We start from the raw sequence: 23,456 nt of genomic DNA, 5'->3' as shown, positions 1-23,456 counted from the left end.
ATAGAATGTTCAACGTTATCGTATTCACCTGCACCCACAACCGTTGCTGGAGCTGTACCGCTGCTGATCGGCTCACATGCAGAACGTGAGACTGCATCCCTGACGATTTGACGAAGGCTACCTTCACTTCCACGTCTGCGTAAACGGGCTAATTGACTTGGCGCATTACTGACCGCACGTCTTCGAAAGCTTGTCTTTGATCGAACTGCATCTCGAATCAATTCATTTTCATCGCCGCACAATAAACCGTGATTGGCCAAAGATTTATCCAATGCTTCACATGCACCTTCACGTGCAAAATACTTGCCATTCTCACTTTCACGACCGAAAAGATTGTTGGATGATAAACCTAATCCGTCAACTGCTCTTACACCTCTCGATCTCTTGCCTGCGCTATGACTCCCAGCAACGCTATGAGGAGCGCTAACAGAAGTCAGATCTGTTTCATACGTTGGCGAGACACCGTTCATACTCGGAGAGATGGAAGATGGCGTGATCAATGCAGATCCGGTCGGTGAGCCTGTATTACGAGAAGGAGCTGAAGAACGTGCAGCACTGTTTGCTAAATCGCCTTCACTCCCATCCTGTGTAAGAGTTTGGTCATGTTCGGCATTAGCATCTTGTTCGTTTTGTCGTCTTGCATTCATTTCTGCTGCTGCTTGTAACTCTTCCGCCTCTAGAGCTTCTAATTCAGCACGCATTTCATCAGATTCACGTTCCAATCCGATACGGAAATCAGCAATCGAGCTCAACATTTCCACTTCGTCGAATCGATCAAACGGACGAGGTGGTTGCCAGTTATTGTTGGATCGATGGTATGCTTTGAGCCATGGATGATGAAGTGCGTCAGCAGCAGAGATTCTTTCTTCAGGATCCCAGCAGAGCATCTTCTCCAAAAGATCAATCGCCTGTGAATTTGCTTTAGGATACAATTGAGCAAATGGCACCTTTGGCATATGTGGTAAAGATTCAACATACGTTCTTGCACGTTCACTTCCGATCTTCTCAATCGTTGATTTGGGTGGTGATCCAAGGACGTTGTTGATTCTTGCAATTTGATCGACGTAATCTTTTCCTGCAAAGATTGGCTTGCCTCCCAGCAATTCGGCTAAAATGCATCCTACACTCCAGATGTCGATCGAAGGTCCGTATCCTTTCTTGAAGCATAACATGATCTCTGGGGCACGATACCAACGTGTTGCCACATACTCGGTCAAAGGACCTCCAGGGAAGTCCAAAGATGTGGTACGAATTTGTGTTGTTGGATTATTTTCCGTCATGTGCAAAGAAGGAGAGCATGGATGACTTCGATCTCCATGTGGTGATTCAGGGAACGTTCTTTCGTTCACAACGGGTGAATCTCCATCTTTCATTGCTGAAACACCTGAATCATCACGGAAAGCGCGTGCTAAACCGAAATCGCACAATTTCAACTGACAATCACCGTTTACCAACAAATTGCCCGGTTTCATATCACGGTGAATGATCTTTGCCGCATGCATATAACGAACACCACGAAGGATTTGAGCAACAAAGTATTGCAAATGTGCATCTGAAAGAGATTGTCCCGATCGAATAATTTGCGAAAGATCTGCTTCACTTGCTTCTAATACGAGGTAGATCTCATTGAATTCCATAAATGTCGTATCGAAATCCAACAATGCAGTCACATTATCGCAAAGTCCAATCTCGCGCAAAACTGCCACTTCACGTAAGGCACGTCTTGCCAAAACTTCACGTTCAAATATTCTGGTAACCTTTTTGATGGCCACGTTGCAATCCAACACGCTATCATGCGCCAAAGCAACGCATCCGTAAGCACCTATTCCCAGTTCACGCATGAATGTATATCTCTTCTTGACGTGGAATGGAACACCCAAACAGTGGAATTGATGATATCCTTTCGCCGCTAATTTGTGTGGGCTCAAAGGATGATCTTCGCTGTTGTACCTTGGCAAAGGTTTCCTGCTTGGACCGGCTGCATTGTTGACGTTATTGTTGTTATTGGGCTGTGCTTGTCTCGTTCGAGTGCGCGATCGTGTTGCTTGTCGAGTACCAACTTGATGCGAAGTGCCGCTCGAGGAAGAGTTGGCGCCTATCGAAGCAACGGCAGCAGCAGCATTTGTCAAATTAGACGAAGATCCCCTTGAATTCATCCTCGAAGGAGGAGGAGGAGATGGTGCGTTGACGCTCATCGTGTTTTGATTTGGTGGTGGGGAAGTAGGCGTGGGGAAAACTGTTGGCATATCGTGTTATGAGGAAAGAAATCGACGGGATATAAAGTGAGGCTGCGTATTTGTTGGCGCAAAGATCTTTCACAATCTCCCCAGAAAACTTGGCAACGTTTTTCTTATTCGATGACGCCAAGTATCCTCATTACACGTTTGGCGTTTTCTTCAAAAGAACCGATTACCTCACAGCCCACAAAGTTTGCCGCCACTTTGAATCTGAGATGGAAAGTTCTGACTCAATTCCCCACCGCGGCGTAAACGGTACCGGGAGAGGGTGTACTTGGGGATGGAAAAACCTTTTGTGACGGTCAGCGCTGCCGAATCGGAACGGAATATGACGCTTGGATCGTGTTGTGAAAGTGAACAACGGTCCGTTAAGAGAGGGTTGAATAGAACGTGATTTCAGCGTTTATTTAAAGAACCTGACTTTGCCGCTCAATATGACGCACAGACGGAAACAACACTCTGATGCGTGTAATCTCTCTTTAACGTTGAATCGATCTTTTTGCCCCTAAAGACAAATGACTTGATCCGGGGTTAAGTTGATATTGCGTAGTAGGGATGGCCAAATCGATTAGGGGCGTATGCGATCGGCTGTGTAGATCCGATGAAGTATGGTGGATAGGGTTGACCCAGATTGCGTAGGATGGATCGAGCGATTTGATTAGAATGGCGGATGCAATGAGGGATGACAAAATCAGCCTATCAAAAAGACGAAATCGGTAGTCGGATTGGATTAGAATATACTCGGAAAAGAAGGCAATCGTGTATGTATATGCTTTCGAGAAGCAGTGTTGAGCCTTACTTTTCCATTCCTTTCACGGGGCTCTTGATATCTTCAAGTCCTATACAACAACGCAGAGCGATGCTTGAGGATGAAAGAGGTGATGACACGTAGATCTGAGATCTTTGAAGACACTGCTTCCACAGACAGAGTTGACGAGAAGTTGTGCTGCAAAAAGACAGATGATAAAGGTGGCGTGTGACAAGGTGAGAAATCGAGATAAGCCAGTATGAAAAGTCGTTTACTGTACTTTGAATGTCGGAATGTCGTCCTTTATCCGTATCAGAATAGTGATGATGGTTAGAATGAATAGGTTTCAGAATGTTGTTGAATCCACTTTCCACCTATATTTTTGCATATCACCTTGAGTGCATATACGTACGTACGTGTGAGGTGTGTGTGTGTATGCTGCTTTCAGGATGACCAATTACTGTACTGTATGCTGCTGAAAAGACAGACAGAAAAAAGAAAAAAACAGGGCGAACCGATTGTTTACCGATTTCTTTTTGCTGGAGGCAGTGAAAGTGCCCTTTTTTTAAACAGCTGTCCCTTTTTTTTTCCTGACTTGCTGCACACGCATGCAACGCACGGCCAAACAAGTTCAAGACACAACAATTGCAAGTAACAAACGCGCCGGCCTTGCTCGGTTCTCCTTTATTGCCTGCATTCAGTTCATTTTCGCGTTCCGTATTAACCGTACGTACGTACCTGCCGCCTATTGTTGTTGTTCAAAGGCGGAAAAGAATGGAGCCGAAGAAAAAAACAGCTCATATGAAGCATAAATCGGTGACCGTCACTTCTTCTCATTACAATCCATTCAAAATATGAGACATAAAATCTAGAAGATTGTTCAAAAGCAATTTTTTGTAATTATGACACAGACGGCATTCTATAGAAATTCAACCATGTTTTCTTTTTGTTTTAATTTCTACAACTTGTCGATCGATCAACGGATTCCGAAAGACTAATTAAATTTGAACAAATAGATTACGCTAAAGCAAAAGGGATGGAAGATAGACAGTGTTAAACTTAATCTGTGAAAACAAAAGACTCTCTGTATTGTCAAAAACGGATGCAATAGGTTGCTTTCAAATGTCGCGCCAGCGCAGATCTAAATAGCCTTAAAAAGGGTACAGTGAGGCGATCTTACCAAGCAGAGAAGAGGGAGGATGTGCTGTTGTCTGTTCTATTTCGGCATTCTATCAGCACAGACAAAAATAGGGTTCAGTGGAGGGTCATATCGGTACACGCGTTTCTTTCAAGGCACATTAACACGACGGCTCCCTGTTTTAGTGAAATGACGAAAGCAGAGATAGCCGAAGACCGATTAAAATGGAACACACAGACTTCGGACCTGCCGCCGCTGCCTGCACTTGCCGGAGAATAAAGAGTTGCTCGATCGATCAATAAAATCCATCAATCAAGAAAAAAAAGCGGGGCAAATCATGCACGAGTACTCTATATCTTTCTTAATGAGGATCAATTACACTTCACTCCGCAATTATTCTATTTTAAGCAAGACAATAATTTGTATAGTCATTTATATTGTTCAATGACTATAATTTGCTTTTTTACATCATAGATCGGCGATTGAGTATGTTGAAATACATCATATGTTCGTCAAAAGCGGAAAAAGGTTTCCGTTTGCAAGGTAAAACAATGACGCAACGCATGCAAAAGCTGGAAATAACGGAAAGGGGATCACTTATCGGCTAAACGGGTAAGAGAGAGAGTGGCTTATGTAATCACACAAAAACTTTAGTCTGCCGCTTGCAAACATTTAAGAGAAGCCGCGCCAACGACGCAAATTGCGCCACGTGTGCATACACCCCAATCAACCAAAAGGGGCTCGTTCAATCAAAGCACTTTTTTGTTATCCACAAATTGCCTTGTAAACGCCGATTGTGTTTAAGGGAAGAAGATGTCATTTCTGCATTGATCATTCTTTTTACATACTCCGCCGAATGATTGAATTATAATTCATCTTGACAGAGGACGCTAAAGTAGCATGCAGTGGACCGAAAGGAGATCTCATTAACTAATGATCGGATGGTACCTGTCCGAAGTAAGCCGGGCAGACAGATAGACAGACAAGGAAATCTCGATCTGCAGGTAGACAAAGCAATTCTTTCTTTTCCCATGGGAAATCCCATGCACCCCACACTTTTCACTAAGAATGAACTCTATCTAGTAATTATACTTTTTCCTTCTCCGTTGCAACAAGGTTCGGAAATTTAATCTGATTTGTGGCGTATGTATGTATGTGACTGATGTCAAGAAGTTATAGCGTAAATTTGTGTGCTTTTCCAATGTACCATATCCAGGGTTCATGAGAAGATTCGGCGAATAAAGCGGAATGAGAAGATGCAATGATAAAGAGTACCTACTTCCTTCTTCCATTGTTAAGACTGACAGATGGTACCTGAATGTATGCGGTTCCGTCTTGACTTTGAAATTCTCTCTGTACTTCTTCTTTATGTCATTATGTCACCATTACAACCAACAAGGTTTCTCTCATCATGAACATTCTTAAGATCTCCAATCAAACTTGACAATCACCTTCACTCTGTTCTTCATATCAGTGATCTTTGCTGTTGTCTTGATTGGTTGAACACGCACGCTTTAGGATCCAAATGTTAAAGTACGCGTACAGTAGTAGGTAGCACTTGTCAAGTCTTGTAGTGTACTCTAGTTTTTGTACGCGTGTGTGCGTGCGCACTTTATCTGTTTCCCATCCGATTCCAATCATCGGCTCGCACGGTAAAGCAAAGGCTATTTAATCAATCCATCAATTCTTACCACCATCTTTTCCAACAACAAAACCAGAAAAGGGCTGGCTTGAGCTCGCGTTGGTAAGCGATCCAGTTGTAGGGACCGTAAAGAGAGAGTGTGAGAGAGAGCAGCACAAACCACAAGCATTCAAACCACAAACACGCTTGCAATCCGATCTACCATCCACCACCTTTTTTTCTCGCGTTTTCGAAAGAAGGTTTCAAAAAGGGAAAGCGTGATTGTGATCACAATCCGACAAAACGAACACATTCAATCGATTGTCCATCGCGGTCCGATATTTCAAACATCATCATTTCATTATCCCCCACGCTCAGATTGAATGTCTACCGAATAAACTCGATTAAATGCCTTAGCGGCAAGTACGATTATCGCTTTTTGTTTTTCCAAATTTCGACTCTCTTTTTGTTACCTTTCAATCAAACGCAGGTCAAACAAGAAGGAGGTAAGCAAAAAGGAGCAAACCAATTTGCACTTCTTCTTCTTTTGCTCTAAAAGTATTGGTATATAGGGAATGTTTGGAGGACACGGAAATTTTGCTAGCCCTCTGCAGCAACAGCAGCAGCAGCAAGCAGGGCAGGCCGGAAATACGGCCAATAATGCCAACAATACCGCAAATAATGCATCAAATAACAATATGAATGGTGCATTTGGAGGAGGAATGCAAATGCCGGGACCGGGAGGGTTCAATTTGCAACAGATGATGGCAATGGGTGCTGCTAATGGTATCAATCTGAATAGCTTGTTGGGAAATGGTGGTATTGATCTAAGCGGCAGCGGGAACAACAACAATAACCCTCAGAATATGTCTATGGCAAACATGGCAGGGCAGATAGGACAGCAACAGCAGCAGCAACCACAGATGGGCTTCCAAGGTCAAATGCAACAGCAAGATGGACAAAATGCTGGTGGGATAGGGAACATGAATGGGATGAATAACAACTTTATGTTCAATCCTCAATTGCAGGCTTTGTTGCAGCAACAAGGTCAATCGCAGCAAAGTCCCACAGGTCAACAACCGCAAGCACAACAGCCAAATATGGCCGGAGGTCAGAATCAAGGTCAGCCGAATATGCAGTGGTTGGGAATGTCAGGATCGATGCCGCAACAGCAAATGAACCTTCAGCAATTCCTCATGAATCAGGCTGGTATGGGTCAAGGATTTAACCCTCAAAATGCAAATGGAGGCAATATGGGAATGCAAAGACCGATGAATGCTACTGGAGCGGGACCTTCTACGCCTGGTTCACAACAAGCTTTTAATCCCTTCATGCAGCAGCAGCAGCAAGGTGGTCAGAATATGCCGGGTCAATCGCAACAGCAGCCATCTCAACAACAGAATTTTGGAGGTCCACAACAGCAGAATGCTTTTATGGCTCCTAAATTTTTGAACGCCATGCAACAGTTGCAACAACAGTCGCAGCGGCCCGGCGGTCAACAGCAACCTGCTCAAGCCCAGGCAATGGCTGCTGCATTGCAGAGTATGAATCTCGACCCGGCATCTTTCATGGCTGCCACTGCACAGGCTTCGGGCGGCTCGATTGATCCAAACATGTTTTTACAGAATCCAAACCTACTGGCAAGTTTGCAAGGATTCGGAGGAAATGCTGCAAACGGTTCGATGCCCAATCTACCACAGCAGTCCCCCATGGCGCCCTCGCAAAACATGCAGCAACAGCAACAAGCTGCTGCAACGCCTGCTCAAGCTCACACTCCACAAAATTCTGTCAAACAATCACCAAGACCTCCATCAAGAGCAGCAGGACTGAATACGCCAGAAACAAAAGCAAAAGGACGACCGAAAGGGAGCACGAAGAAGAAAAAGGAAGAAGAACAACGGATTGCACAACAACAGCAGCAGCAACAGCAAACACCCACTTCAATGCAACAGCCTCCGACCCCCGCTCAACCTTCTTTCGGTCAAAATGCTGCACCTTCTCCTGCTCCTTCGTTCTTTCAAACGCCTACTCAATCTCATGCTTCCATACCCATGGCTTCCCCTGCTCAAGCATTTGCTCAACAGCAAGAACGTGCAAGGAGTCATACACGAAGCCCGAGCATATCTGGCGCAGCACCTATGGGAACACCAGGTGCATCGGTACGATCGTTCAGCGGTCAGTTGCCAGGAGGTCAACCTCATCCAGCACAAAATGCTCCTGCAGGTTGGGTCCCTTCATTGTCACCTCATCAACAACAGCAATTGCTTGGACAGGCTCTGTCATCCTCAAAAGCACAGTCCAATATACCCGGACAGTCGCAGCCAGCACCTAGTCCTGCTCAAATGTTGATGCAATTAGGATATGTATATGTAAAAGCAAATGTGTTACCGAACAACGGATATGGTGCAGGTATACCTGGAAATGGTCCTTCGGGTCCTGGTGCAGTTTTGAGTATTGATGAAGCCCGAACGATTGGAATCTTTGGACCACAACAACCAGGTGCACATCAACAGATGCAGCAGCAACAGCAACAACAGCAGCAGCAGCAAAGACCTGCAATGCCTGCTGGTCTTCAAAATCCTACGAATGCGGCACAATTGATGCAACAAGCACATTCCGCTGCAATGGCAGGCCCTTCAGCTAGACCTCCTCTTGGACTAGGACAAATACAGCAACAGAATATGCAACCTTCTATGATGGCAGCTTTGACGGCAGGAAACGCTCAACAAGCAGGATATCGTGCTTCTCCTTTAGGATTGGCAGGTTCACCTCCACCGCCTTCCTCGATACCACCTTCTTCACCGGCACAAGGGATGGGAAGTCCAGCTGTAAGAACGAATGCCAGACAAAGACAGGCTAGTACCTCATCCAGACCTGCTTCGAGTGCAGGCAGAAAGGTTGGCGGAACGATGGCAGCACCTCCTTCGAACACTACATCAGCAGCATCAATATCGGCAGCAAACGATGCTCAAGCTGCAGCAGCGTCTTATGCACCTTTTGCTCAACCAATTCCGGCTGGTGGAATGCTTCATTCGCGTACCGGTTCTGTATCTCAGAATCCCGCAACAGCTGGTCAAGGGTCTTTAGGTGGTGCTTTGTCTGGTCTGATTCCTTCTCATCAAGGTTCTGCTCCGATACCCAATAATTCACATCTGCCACCAGTCAATGGTGGTCCGCTTCCAAAGACGTCAAAGCTAGGCTTCGATGTTGCTCCCGAGTTCAATACACGTCTAACTCCTCTCCCTTCAAGCGATGCACTTTCACCTGATGGGAAGAAGCGGCCGTTGAGTGATGCATGGAAGCCACTGACGAAAGAAGAACAAAAAGAAATGATTGAGATTATGACCAAAGATGCCGCTTATGCCAAACAGCTAAGCGCACAAGGAGGAAGAGCACAAGCGATTCTCAATCGACGCATTCATGAAATGAGACCAATTGGTAAATTGCATTGGTGGGAACGTAGTATGGAAGAAGAAGCAGGACATCTTGCAATTCCTGGACCATTTGAACATTTCAAAATCCTTTTACCGGGTGATAAGCATAATCAACGTGCTGCCAAAGGATTACGAAGTGCCTTGAACGGAGGATATTCTTCTAGGCAATTGCGTGCTGAACGTAAAGCTGCTGCTCAGGCAGATGAAGATTTGGTACCGATTCGACTGGAAATTGATCATGAAGGTTGGAAATTGCGTGATACGTTCACATGGCCAGCACCTGAATCGTACAAAGGAGAACTTTTAGAACGTTTTGCAATCACACTTTGTGAAGATTTCGGTTTGCCAATCGTACATTTTGCTCAAGCCATTCGAGAAGCAATCATTACGCAAGTACAAGATCATACTTCTGCCGAAGCTTTGAGGCCTTTGCCATCAAAAAGGAAACGCGATGAAATGATCGGAAAAGGACGTTTGTCTAAGGAAGAACTTAAGTGGTGGAAGGAATGGCGTCGTGAACTGGAAATTCAGTGCGATGAAGGTCGTATACAGGAGCTAGAAGACGATGCCAAAGTATCCGAAGATGAGAAAAGTATCGAGGTATCCAACGGCGGAACTGTTTCATTTGCTGACATTGGTAGCAAATCTGCAGAAATGCGAATTCAAATCAAGCTGGATATCACCGTAGGTGCGATGAATTTGGTCGATCAATTCGAATGGGATGTCAGTGATGACGGCAGCTCTGCAGAAGATTTTGCCTCTACATTTGCCGCAGATTTGGGTTTGTCGGGAGAGTTCAAAACAGCGATCGCGCACTCGATAAGGGAACAGGTTGATGTCTACACTCGATCACTCTCTTTGGTCGGTTACACCTTTGATGGATCAGAAGTTATCGATGAGGAATTACGTGGTGCCCTGCTTGCTCCTGTTTCAAGTATCGTTCGATTTGAACATGACGTCGATGCTCATACACCCAAATTGATGCAATTGAGCGAATTGGAGATTATGCAAATGGAGAAAGAACGTGAACGTGAAGCACGTCGTAAACGTCGTCAAACTCGTGGTCGTCGTGGTGTGAATTTGCCTGATCGTGAGCCACTCAAAACAGCAAGAACGCCTGCTGTACATGGACTTCAACAATTCACAAACGCAGGCGCAGAAGCAGGTATGGGAGGGGCTGAAATTTCCAGCGGTCGTGGATCAGGTCTGGACCATAGCTCTCGTTCGCTTGCAGGAATGTCTACTCGTCGTGCTGCTGCTGTTTTGGCAAATGCAAACATCGCCAACGCAAATGCATCGGGAGATTATGGAACACCAACGCCTCAGCCTGAAGAAATGATGAGAAATGGCGCCAATCCTACGATCAATCAATTCGATCATCGCAAAGAAGCAGCCAAAAGACGCAAGCTGGACATTCAAGCCACTCACTTTGAATATCCAGGTGGATTGGGCAAGATTGATGATGAAGCAGAGGATGATCGCGATCAAGGACCTAAATTCGCTCCTTTCAGCTCAGATAGTCCTTCCAAGAATGACCCACGAACCAATGAAGCTGGCGGAATAAATTCAAGTGTAAGCAGAATGGCCCGTCATGCCCTTGGTCATGGTCATGGCACGTCTTCACCTTCGGGAGGTGTTGCATGGAATATGGCAAGACCTGAAGAAGCTCTCAATCAAGTGACAAATTGGCATGATGGAATGTGGTTTTGCAGTAATTGCGGTGTGCCTGGAAATATGGATTCTTCCAGACGGAAAGGGCCATTGGGTGATAAGAGTCTTTGTGGTATGTGCGGCAAATACTTCCATCGTCACAGGAAAGCAAGACCGGTCGAATATACCCGTAGCGTCAAATATCATCTTAAGCAGTTGCAGGCTAGAGGCATTATGCCCAATATGGTAGAAGTTGAGGATATGTTGGCCAAAGAAAGTGCAAGCAAAGGGTACGCAAGAGGAACAGAATCGATTCAAGAAGGTGCCTTCAACAATGTTTCCGGTGTCAATGCTCAGCAGAACTTGGCACCGTCTTCTGATATTGGCACGAATGCAGAGATGACTACCACGACTGACTCGATGATGGCTTACTCGTCGTATTCCGATGATGCTGGAGCCGCAAATGGGACTGCAGAAGGCTCAAAAGCAGTGCCTGGGCCAGCTGCCAGTACTGCTGCTGTCCCACCGCTTCCTAACAGCGATGGCAATGCATCTGATGTCACAATGCAGCCTGTTGACCATTCTGCTGTTCCTGCATCGACTGAAACTTCAGTCAATCACGCAGAAGCACCAAAAGCACCAGAGCCTTCAACAGTTGCCTTCACCGCCAAGGAAGAAGAAAAGGCTGCACCGCCTTCATTCCCAACTACCCGCGGTAATTCACCAGATTTGCCATTCGAGCAAGTTGGCTCTCCAGATGATTCAGACAGCTCCGAAGACGAGAAAGAAGGCAAGACTAAGGTGAATTCACAACAAAATGTCCAAAGCAATTCTGTGTCAGGCAGATCAGTTTCACCTAACAAAGCTACTCAACAAGCCAATTCGGTCCCAATGACCTCTTCCAGCTCGATCATGAGTGCTGGACAGGCAGGGTCTCCTACGATGCTACCACGTACAACAAGTGCACAATCACCTACTTCTTCTTCGAGTGGCGTTGTGATCAATGCAACACAGCCGGAATGGTTATCAGAAGCTAGTCATGCATTACGTATGAAGTATCCTTTGGACAGGTTTGAAGTTCTTGCTAGACCAAGAGGTGCGGGTGCTGCTCCTTCGACGCCCGAATGGCGTTTACGTTGTCAAGATTGTCCCGGTAAATTATACACACCCGGACCTGAACAAACTTTGACGAATTTTGAAATTCATTTACGCAATCGTGTTCATCGTGCAAATGTACAAAAAGCCGTTCAACAAGAAGGTAGAAAGCCTTTTAGCGGCTAAGGAATTTGATCAAAGGGTGCTTTGCAACAGTTTTCTCCTTTTTTCCCAATTTTACCATACTAATTATTGCATCTTGTTTATGCACACATGTATTCCAGAACAAAAGAAAGTCCACAGCGACAATTTATATTATACAGGTTCACAATGATTGTAGAATGCTTTACTTAAAATTTCTGAGCAAGTCTATTCAGCAATATCTAAGAATCCACTTGAGGTATTTTTTGGGACCAAACCTTCAGTGCTCTACATTTCAAGGTGCATCGAGGTACGGCCTAAAGAGCATATGTCCGACAAAGGCTTGCAGAGGTGCATCATTTAAACCGTGAGTGTCGTTCAAAGGTCTACCGGAAATATGTTGAGGCCCTAAAAGTTGAGAATAAGCATTTATAACGGATAAAAGTTTTATGTCCGCCTGGCGGACATAAGTCAACTTTTCCGAAATATCAACGACATGCTTCCTGGGACCTGATGAAAGGCCTGGGCCATCTTTTTATTTGCTTGTCTTTTAGTGGATGCGGATACATAGTATAGTCATGTGAAAATGTTATGTAAACATGAAGCAAATACATATATACATACTTATAGCGTGGTAAAATGAATAATTCTCACCTATACACCCATGCAATAAAGACTAAATCGATTAGTGTGTGATGATAGAAACCGAAAAAAAAATAATAAACGCATGGAAGGATTGCGTGACCATACACAGCCTCAGTTCGAATTACATGTACGTAGTTCCTCGTCATGCACCCTTCACCAACCCGATGCAAGCAGGCCATGCGATCTTTCCCGATCTATAGTCATGACGTACACGTTTATAAGATTTGGATTTTCAGTGCATGATCCTGCTGTATGTGTATGTATGTAGCAAGACACAAGCAAGAAAAGCCACTTAAAGGCAATCGAAGGTTAACTTTTAATTTATCGTACGACTTCTTTACAATTTCTGAACGGAGTTGTAATGTATGTACCTGGACCGTGTGCAGTGGAAGAATGTTGTAATCCGGGGTAGAGCAGCTGCAGATCTGATGAATAGAAGTAGCCACACGGAAATGTAAAACGGACTCAAGCGTCATCCGTTTCCTGAGAGAAAGAGAGAGAGAAAAGTGAGATATTCTGTACAGTGAAAATCACTTTTTGTTCCATATTTGACTTGAAAATTGTAAAAACTTTGTTTTGATGGTTAGCGTATAATCTTCGTAAAGATACCTCGCAAAGATGAAAAAAAGGTTAGCCAAATTCACCGACATATGCCCGTGTTTCTCATTGGTCGGCTTGCTCGAGGCCGTGCTAACCGTTAACTTAGTCCGCGGCATACTTGAGCCACACTGCTCTTAGTAAGGCAGGCCAGAGGCAGAAAAGCCTTTATGCATGGTACCTTTGTCTTTGCACAGCCCGTCATTGTATGGGAAATTCACCGTACAAATTGGGTCTAACACTAAAAGGTTTGAAATTTTGGAATATATGCAATGTAGAGATGCACAGCATATACGTACCTTGCTGTTGGATCTCCAAGAAAAATTTTCTAAAGTCACTTGTGAATTTTCCCATGGGATATTCCTGCATTCCTTGGATTATCTTCTTTTGGTAAACGTCCTGCAGCTACATAATGATCAGCAACGCTAAAATGAAACTTTTGCGTCTCCGAACAATCGGACAACGACGTATAAACAGTGTCAATTCTTCTTTACCGGCGATTGGAGTCATGCAAACACACTTCCACTTGAGACAAAAAACATAAACACAATCAAATTGTGCATAGCCAAACAATTCTGTACGTATTCAATTTAGCAAAATGTGGCGCTGCTATCAATAAGAAAACTTGCATAAAATCGACCTTCTTACACTTATTCCATAGACATATAGAAATATTCCTTTGTTTGATGTACACACATGCATGGAGTTGAATTTGACAAGGGGTCCAAAGTATTGCACATGCATGCTAAATTCCCGATCAGTTTACGGAAAAATAGAAGAGTTTTATCATTTTTTCTACCATTCATCAATTCAATTTATCACCGGACCTTTTTGCTGCCCGAGATTGATTGAATGTGACCGACGATTGTTCTTGCAGACTTCTTTAGTCGGTTTTTACTCCTAGTTTTTCAAACTATTTCCCCGCCTTTGTCTGCATTGCTTTTTAGGTTTATCCGTATAATACAATACAATCTTGAGCCTAAGAAATTCGATAATAATTCCACAAAACTCTTTCACAATCCATTATCTTGTCCGCATCCTTTTTGCTTGTTATAAAAGCTTTCTCTACATCCATCAATCTCACAGTTCAGGACCATCTTTACGTTTCAATTCTTATTTCAGGTCCTTCAGGATCTTTTGTTGTATATAACTACCATTTCAAGAACCGGACAGAATCCTCAATTACCGGCAACTTCATTATCAACTTGTATTCTATCACTACAAATTGCAAAGTTCGCCTGGCTGTATTGTCTCAGCGAATAATCAAACAAACTTGTATCATCTTCTATCGCAATCAACAAACAGCTAGATGGTTTAAAGAAAGCAAACAAATCTCAAAGAAAATCAAGTGAAAGCTTTTTGCAGGCAAATTTCAATTCGATTTCAAATATCTCGGGTATGACACAATTTGCTCAAGTAAAAGTATGAACTCTATCAACAAGCAAAGAAAGAGTACTTCAAGTTCTAATAGTAGCAATAGCAATGGCAGCATTCACGAAAACACTCCCTCTGCTATCGAGGATATCAAAAGTCGAAATTTAAGTAAATCTGAGTGGTCTTTTGAAGCTCCAATACCATCTACCAGCTTACCAAGAAGTCATCTTCAAGATTCCAATCCGATCGACTATGCAAGATATGCCTATGCAAATAAAAGAACTTCTTTACTCTCCACCCATTCTTCTGAATCCTCTGATTACTACCTGTATCCATCCCACAGGAGTTCTTCGCTCTATACATACAGGCAAGCAGGTTTTACAGACCCAGATAATGTGGTCAGATCTCAGAGAGGTCATTCAGACCAATACCCTCAGAACAGAAACCACCAAACGGTTATCACAAATACCGAAGTCACAGTCTCAACCGCACAAGAAGCACCAGCACCTCTATTTGATCCATTTATCTTGATGGATAACAAAGTAGAGCCAAGGTAAGTGCAGATGCATCCATCCAATCGAATTTCAAGCTGACATTATCCTCTTTCATTGCTTACATTTAGAACATACAATCTCATCATACGACAATCTCCTATGCACGGCCAAATGTGTACTCTTGGCAGCAAAGAAAGAAGAATACTGGATCCATTGCCGATCATCCAACTGGATATTCGTGATCGAAACGGAAAGCGTGATCTTATTGGACAGTCAAGTCCATTATTGATCATGCAAGTCAATCTGATCGCAGAACATATCGAGGTTGGTAGCGGTGGAAAGTCATCTGATCGTAATGAAAGTGGAAGTGCAAGTAATAGTCCGGTGGAAGTGCGACAAAACCTTTCACCTATATCTGCATCCGGTGCAACTTCCACTCGAGTTGGTTTACCTGGCTTCGCTTCTTTTATTGACTCAACGATGGCAACGAATATCGATCAGTCTGCACCAACAAAGTCGGATTTGGATTCTCAACTTTTACCCAAACCACATGAAACACACTTCTCAGCTTTACGTCTATTGGAAGGTAAATTGACCGCTTCTCCTCATATAGTGAAAGATATTGAAAATCATTTGGACATGAAGGAAAGAGTTGGATCAGATCCTCAAAAACGTCAGAAAGTCGAGAGGGATCCAGATTCACTCAATCCGAAAAGGAGAAGCTCAATGCCAGTACACTCATCAACAGCCAGCATCAAAGAAAGCGCAGACGTTTCCGAAGAAAGACAAGAAGATCAAAAAGCATGCTTCTTCATCTTTACGGATCTGAGTATTCGTTTACGCGGTACATATCGATTACAATTTTCTTTAATAAAATTGGGATTACCATCTCCTACTTCCACAACAAAATCAACAGGCCAAATTGTTGCAAGGACGATTTCAGATCCATTCCCAATTCATCATACGCGAGATTTCGCTGGAATGACTGAATCAACACCTTTGGCCAAATCATTAGCAGGTCAAGGCGTTCACATTCCGATCAGAAATGATTCACGTTGGAAAAGTCGTGTACAACAACCATCACAAATGAGAGCTAATCAAATTCAACAAGAACACAAAACAACAAGTAGTACGGACGGTTCACCTTCTTCTGCAAGCCTTACACCAGCACGTTCGAGTAGTACACCACAATCCAACATCAAATCGCAACAATAGTTTATTTAACCCCCCCTCAAAAGTAGTTTCGTTTAATCAGTGATCAAGGATCTTATTAATTGGACAATATATACTAAATACAAGCTCGACATATCGACTTCTTTTTCCCTATTTGGAAATGTACAAATATAATATGTAAAGATACCGTTAATCATTGCAAGCAAAAACACTGTTCAATATATTATTTTTTGATAAAAGATTAGTGTAAATGGCGATTATATTGTACAGGTCATAGTACATGGGTGTATGTGAGAATTCCTCTCCTAAAAGATGATGTGAAAAAATTCTATGAACATGATACAACGTTGATAAAACGTTTAATGTGTACAGAAAAGGAGGAGAAAGGGGATGGTTTGACGGATGAGGTAATAGCCATTCCGTGTATAACCTTTTTCGATGGGATTTAGAGTACAGGACTAGGGATACACTATCTTCAGCGAATAGTCAGCTGAGGGGAAAATAGATTTATGTGCAAAGTCTGGTTGCGCGCGACCGACTGTTGCACAAGAGTGGGTATCGTTGGAATAGGTTGTCGGGATCGATTAATTCTCTGCTGCTTGCGTGTAAGGCATCAATAGTCCTACGCCATTCGCAGCAAAATGTCTTGTTAAATCGGTGATATGTGGAGCTTGATATTCAGACGGAGGTACGACATCGATTGGCTCACTTATGATCGAAACCAATGTATGTGAAGTTCCTGGTACGATCCGTCTAGGTGAAGAAGGTCGTGTTTGAGATTCTGTTGCTGGCGTTGGTGATGCATTGGACCTTGAGGTGTCTCTTGAAAGTTCTGTACTGGAAGCAGGAGCACTTTCTTGTACAACATCCAAAGCCTGTCTAACATTTTGTCCGAATAAAGGCAATTTGAACAAATTGATATTCAATCGAAATCTTCCTTTTGATCGAATTGAAATTTCAGGAAAGATGAAAAACGTACGTAGCCTTTGCCTGACATCGGGAAGTTGAACAGCTGAGGCTGTTAAAGTACCGTATAACATTGTTACTGGATGTTGAACATTAGTCAATGAAGTGATCATATCCGCATTTTGTCCATCTTCCGTGAGTAAATTTACTTGACAAGTCAACAATGGAATTTCATCATCGATTTCAACTTCATTATTTTGTAAATCAGTCACTCGAATTTGAACGATTAAAGGTGGTGCGATTGCTAAACGTGAAAGTACGTCTGATCCAAATGCACATCCTTTTTCGGGTTGTTGAACGATGCGTAAATGATAACGTCTAAGGGAAGGAATGCGGGAAGTCAGTCAGTTAGTCTTCTTTGGCGCGTATAGAGGTGGGAAAAAGGAATAATAGCGTGTGTGTGCATGAGAATATGCCGCTGCTGCTGCTGCTGCTGCTGCTGCTGCTTGAATCAATATATGCGTCTTGCATATGCAGCATACAGAGTGCATACAATATATAAGATCAATCTTGATTGGAATTCCAATTTGATGGTACACCACCATTTCTCTCAAAATCTTATTTACCAATTACTCACCTTCCGTCAGTATCTTCTCCGGCTTTTCCAAGACCAGTACTTGCACTGCTTTGTCGGTCATCTCCACCGCCTCCGCCATGTCCGCTACCACTTCTTCTTTCTCGGCCAGATCCATCACCTTCTCTTTGTTGTTCATCTGATCGTCTTTCACCAATCTCACTTTCATGACCATGTTCAGCCATTGCGCTTCCTGAAGTGTTTGCTTCACTTTCTCCCGTTCCTTCGGCAGAATGAAGATTTGTTTGGATTGGAGCACGGCTGTGCTTATTATGGTCGGAAGGTGCAGACGAGCAGAGTAATGACGATATCGAAAAATTCGACTGTTGTGGATCTTGCTTCAATCGATTATCCCTGTCTTTGTCAACCTGATCAGCGTAAAGAGCATGATCGGCTCTTTTAGAACCAAATTTGCCAAAGAGGTTGCATTTTAAAGGTTGTCGATAAAGTTCTTCTCCTCCTGTACTGATTGAACTTGCTGCTGCTGAAGATTTTGTGGGCGAAAAAAATGAAAATGATTGAACTGAATCAAGACTGTTTTGATTACTATTATTACTTTCACTTTCCGAAAAAGTAGTTACGGCGGACGATGAAGTTGATAAGCATGTTTTTGGGCGTTGAACAGGTGTGAACGGCTTCCGTTCTTCACAATTGCTAGAATTTATGCGCCCTTTTCTCAATTCCGTTGGCGCCTTTATCGGAATACTGTCAATTGTCGTTTCTCCGAAATTGAAGTTGGATCGATAGAGTTGATTTTTGCGCACGGTTTCTGTTGGTTCGATTGGACTGCTGCTGCTAAGATGAGGATAAAAAGGTTCATCTTCTAAATTTCGAGAAAGGCTTCCTCTTTCGCTTTCTGCATCCATCATCCTCCTTCTCTTCTGCAGCGAAAAGCGTGTATTGTCGTTCGCCGGTGGCCGGTCATCTTTACCACCATGAAGATCTGCATGGGTTCCCATCCATGATTCGACCCGTTTTCGTATATTGTCAGGCTTTATGCTGTGTTCAATAGGTGGAAAAGCATACCTGTTGCCGATACTTTGATGATTTAATTCGCTAAGATCGTAATCATTATCGAATTGCATCTTCAGTGTACGGTCTTCACTTGATTGTCGGTATGGTTTATCGTCGGAACAGGACTCCATTCTCGATGAATCTTTCGATCTTTGTGGGATTCGCCGATAATGCTGTGAAGGGCCGCTAGATTGGAGTGAAAGCATCGTGCAACAAAATGATGCAGGCGAAGAAATCACCCTGTTGCAATTGTTGTGTTCAAATCCGATTGTGATCCTAATGGTGAATTACCAGAACATCTTTGCTGCAGTTTTTAATCATGGTAGGACATGACAGGATGAAATGGAAATGTCGGAAGATCGAAGAAGAAGAAAAAGAGCTTGCTATCGCAAAGGTGAAAGAAGGCTGGTTCGACAAATGTGAGCAGCTTTGAGTCGACAATCAAAATCGATCGAGAATTGAAGCGGTATTATTACACGAAGGTGAAAGGAGGAAGGATTGCTATGTGCAATATTGACATTGAACAAAAAAAGATGTGCCGGCTTCTTGGATCTTGAATAACGGTAAACTTTCTGGTTCCAAGACTGCAAAGATGCAAATTTGATCGTCGGATTACTTGTCTGAGACAATTGGCGCAGGGAAAGAGGCCGATCTAGCAGGGATAAATATGCTCAATGTGCATTATCAAGCAAGAGACAAAAGACAAAGGGAAACAGTTCTCGTGGGCAAGAACATATGTTTTACCTTACTTTTTCATAACCGGAAATCGACCGGGTGTATGAAGGTGTAGATAAATGAGAAAGAATATGTATGTCTCGCATATTGGCAATGCATTTACCAATATAGAGACTCTCGGCCGTTTTCGCACCCCCCCTCTTTTGTTGTCTTTCGTATAGGTACCCCTCATGTACTCAACAGCCCGGTAATTAAAGTATACACATTGCATTGACACAAACGCTTGCAGATCCCCCTGTTCACTTTCGGAAGCTAAATAGAAGACATTCGCAAGCGAGAGAACAGGATTGTGCATAGGAACCAAACTTCTATCCCTACAATCCTTCCATCTTCTCTTGTTTGTTTCTAAGATTGTCTCTCTCACCCCTTGGACTTTGACCGAGGTTTTAAACTTGCTCACGAAAAAGTTTTAAAGTTTTACTTTTATTCCCACATGGGCTTGGGTGTAGAAAGGCAAAGAAAGGGAAAGTCTTTCTTTTTCCTTGAGAAAAAACGGCTAAAAAAGTTATTCAAAACTTCTTCTTTGGTTCTAAAACAGGCATTTTGACCCTGACCATGACAATGGATGCTCTAACAGCGGTACCGTTTCGGCCCCGCGAAATTGCCTACTGGGTCAAAATTACCACCAATCGAATGATGAGAAGGTTTAAAAGGAAAAAAAATGTGAAACATGTGTTGCATGTAAGGGATAAAATGCCTTTATAATTTAAAATGGCCCGATTTCAATTTATTGCTTTTTTATTTTTATTTTTATACTTTTTATTTTTTCAAGACAAATAAACGGAGAAAAGTCGGATAAATTGGCGTTTCATTAGAATGAAAAAAATACACTTAAATTTTGAAGCTAAGTAGATTGAGTATTTCCAGAAAAGAAACAAGGGACATGCACATGAACACTGTCAGGCTAAAGTATCGGAAATATGTGGTTCAAGGAATTCAACCCTTTAACTTAGCAAATACGACGCCCTTCACGTCAAAAGTCAAACAAGAATTCCCATGCTGTTTAAGTAGAGCACTGAATCAGTCTCCGGTAATTCACTTGCCGGCGTCTATGTTCACATGGTTTGGTTTTTTCTTTATTGATGAGGCTGTGAAACGGAAGAAGATTGTAAAAGAGGAGAGCAAGTTGGTCAAATAGGCTTATAGTTTTATTAAAGTTTCATATAAATTTCTCCCTGCAAGATTGTGAGACAAAAAAGAGATTGAGTGGTGAAGTGCCTTTAAGAGTAAATAGTCTAATCTATTGTTACCTGCATTATGCATTTAAAATACAAACAAAGTCGCGCGTTCCATTATTGTAATTGCATACAAGATGAGACTAAGCTAATGGCACTAGAACAGTCAATTGGTTCCTTTTAGAAAGGTCATCTCGTAAGCTGGCATTGGTCACCCTCCCTCTCTACTGCCAGGGAAGAAGAAAGTCTGATTACTAGGCTGATAATCGATAGCCCACGGTGATCACATCGTCTAGTGAGATTTCCTAATTCACCGAAATGCCCGACTTCCATAACAATGCGTGATTATAATCAGATGCAAGTAATGTATATTATATCTTAGTGTGCCGTACGTTACATGTTGCATACGTATAACAATGAAATTCATGTGATCTCGTCATTTTTGCAGAGTAGCTCTCGGCATCATCTTGAATGATATATTGGTATTACATGTACCACATCTACGGGTCTAGAGCAGGAACAATATTTACAGATATGAAAAGACTACATGCATTTCTCAGTTTTAGTTTGACCGACAGATGTCATTGTCTAGCGTTTGGCTTTCAAATTCAATCCCCAACATGGAAGCGTTTCAAGCATCATAACGATTAAAGATGCACCTATCAGGTCACACGAGACCTGACATCAGTGCTTTAAAGCACCCTTTGTACGTACATGCAATCAAGCTGCATCATTCGTACGTGTATATTAAATATGAGATCGTAACAGGTACAAATTAAGGTACAATGAGTTCATGACATGCATTCCAAGTCTACGCTAGGACTGTACATACATCTCGCAGCTAAGCTCAAAAGACTTCACCTCATGTCTTCTTTACAGAAGTATTAATATGCATCTATAATCTGTTCTTCCGCACGGACAACGAAATCAAAAGCTTTCTTTAGCTCCTCTTCGGTGCGATCCAGAAGTCTCTCGATTTGTTCTTCGCTATGCCATGCTTGATTACTTGATAATTGAATATTTAATCGACCGTCAAATGTCCAAACACGCATGACCATTCCAGAAGCGATTGAATCGGCCCAAGCAGAAATTTTGTTTATCTGAAGGTTCGCCTTTTCATCTCCATGTTGTTTATTAATCACTTCTTTATCCAATACTCCTAAACTCGAAAGTATGGAGAAGCACTCGCTGTCTTATTCGTAGGCGCATTTCCAATCGTTTGGGTAAAGAATTCGATCAGTTGGACAGATGTTTGACGTGCATCTTCGTATAACCAGTCTCTTCCAGTTGCTATTTGATATTGTTGCTTGAGTGCTCTTGCAACCGAAATCAAGTCCAAAACACCATCTTGTATCGGAACAAGATCAAGCGCCAAAAAGAGCATCAGAGCAGCATTCCAACATCCTTGTTGACGCAATAGAGATTTACCATCGTTTATCCGAGTACGCACTTGAGCTGGCATGATTGAAGCATAAGTAACCTTCTCTTGTTTGTCTGTCGCTTCTGTGTACAAGGCACAAAGATAGGCAGCATGGATAGCTGAAGTCACAGAAACATTGGCGTTTTTGCATTTTTTGGCCAATGTGGATGTAAACGAAGCTGAATAGACCCGTTCGTTGATCTTATATGGCGACTTATCAGCATTGGCTCCGTCACTTGTTATGGCAACATGCAAATTGTTTGACATCTTGTCACTCATTTCCTTTAGCCTTCTTGCCACCCTTTCCTTTGATGCAGAAGAGGATTGAGTGTCTTTGGGCATCAATGCATCCTCTACAGTTGGCGTAAGTTTATCGACCTCACTTCCATCATAAGTGAACTTCTTCAAAGCTTTGGCATAAACGCAATCTTCACCATCTCGAACGAGTTGGACAGTCATATCGACCAAACGATCAATCAAAGCCAATGCTCCACCTGCTTCAATCCTCCAATGACTAATAAATAGAATCACAGCTCCTTCTACAACTTGTGATCCTTTTTGGTGTAAGATGACTGTGCATGTAGGCAGCAGCTCGATCTGTTCTTGACGCTCTTTGATCTTCCTCGCCGTAGCCTGTCTAACGCTCTCTGACCCTTGCTCATCGCCTATATCGATCACTTCAAACGTACGATCTAGCCATGTTTGCAACTCTGTTGTATTTGCAGGCGATCTATAAATCTTATTCTTGCCTTCGAATTCGGTAGCAATATCGGGAGAATGCAACAACCTGAGAGCAGTCCAAGCAGATTTGAACTGAGTTGACAGCACTTCTACTGAAATAGTTGCTGTTGTGAATTGGGCTATTGCATGGATCAGAAGATTTTCCCTTCTCTTTCCTGGCTTACTTGCTTCATCCCCTCCGATTGCCATTACCATGGGATATTCCGTATCTCCTAGTTCTCTGCTCCATTCTAGATTACTGCTTGATGATCTTTCGTACCCGCTGTGATATGCTTCCATCCTTGTTCTATGAGAGGATGAAGGTATAATTGAGAAGAATGCTTTCCTTCTTAAATAACCCCCCACGCTGTATGACTCTAATTTTACCTCCACGGACAACGCGGCCCTGGCGTTAGATCGGCTTAAGCCCTTACAACCGAGCATGTCCCCCACGCATATAGAAAACAACGCCTTGTATGGTAACGATCATCAGTAAGGACGGACA

General features: G+C 43.0%; 5 protein-coding genes across 5 annotated transcripts; 2 read left to right on the top strand and 3 right to left on the bottom strand.

Annotated features, from left to right (window-relative positions):
- Positions 1-686: 686 nt before the first annotated feature.
- On the bottom strand, positions 687-2,156 carry FA14DRAFT_124876 (Pkinase-domain-containing protein; the record flags this gene model as incomplete). The annotated part of the gene is made up of 2 exons (XM_025496668.1): positions 687-1,222; positions 1,385-2,156. Coding segments are annotated over 2 exons (1,308 nt in total), but the record flags the coding sequence as incomplete, so codon positions are not given.
- A 7,052-nt stretch (positions 2,157-9,208) lies between these two features.
- FA14DRAFT_123399 (SNF5-domain-containing protein) lies at positions 9,209-10,246 on the top strand (the record flags this gene model as incomplete). Its single annotated transcript, XM_025496567.1, has 2 exons — positions 9,209-9,650; positions 9,831-10,246. Coding segments are annotated over 2 exons (858 nt in total), but the record flags the coding sequence as incomplete, so codon positions are not given.
- Positions 10,247-14,730: 4,484 nt separating this feature from the next.
- FA14DRAFT_180080 (uncharacterized protein) lies at positions 14,731-16,389 on the top strand (the record flags this gene model as incomplete). Its single annotated transcript, XM_025500983.1, has 2 exons — positions 14,731-15,233; positions 15,303-16,389. 2 exons carry the CDS (start codon positions 14,731-14,733, stop codon positions 16,387-16,389), a joined length of 1,590 nt encoding a protein of 529 aa, XP_025353736.1.
- A 542-nt stretch (positions 16,390-16,931) lies between these two features.
- FA14DRAFT_180079 (uncharacterized protein) lies at positions 16,932-19,107 on the bottom strand (the record flags this gene model as incomplete). Its single annotated transcript, XM_025500982.1, has 2 exons — positions 16,932-17,631; positions 17,891-19,107. The coding sequence occupies 2 exons, from the start codon at positions 19,105-19,107 to the stop codon at positions 16,932-16,934; spliced, it is 1,917 nt and encodes a 638-aa protein (XP_025353735.1).
- Positions 19,108-21,695: 2,588 nt separating this feature from the next.
- FA14DRAFT_190581 (uncharacterized protein) lies at positions 21,696-23,344 on the bottom strand (the record flags this gene model as incomplete). Its single annotated transcript, XM_025501803.1, has 2 exons — positions 21,997-23,344; positions 21,696-21,970 (listed from the first exon to the last, which is right to left on the bottom strand). The coding sequence occupies exons 1-2, from the start codon at positions 23,249-23,251 to the stop codon at positions 21,696-21,698; spliced, it is 1,530 nt and encodes a 509-aa protein (XP_025353734.1). The 5' UTR covers positions 23,252-23,344.
- Positions 23,345-23,456: the final 112 nt, after the last annotated feature.

The sequence above is a fragment of the Meira miltonrushii genome (assembly GCF_003144205.1).
Source record: "Meira miltonrushii strain MCA 3882 unplaced genomic scaffold FA14scaffold_3, whole genome shotgun sequence".
Taxonomy (NCBI): domain Eukaryota; kingdom Fungi; phylum Basidiomycota; class Exobasidiomycetes; order Exobasidiales; family Brachybasidiaceae; genus Meira; species Meira miltonrushii.
This window is presented reverse-complemented; position numbering and strand designations above follow the sequence as displayed.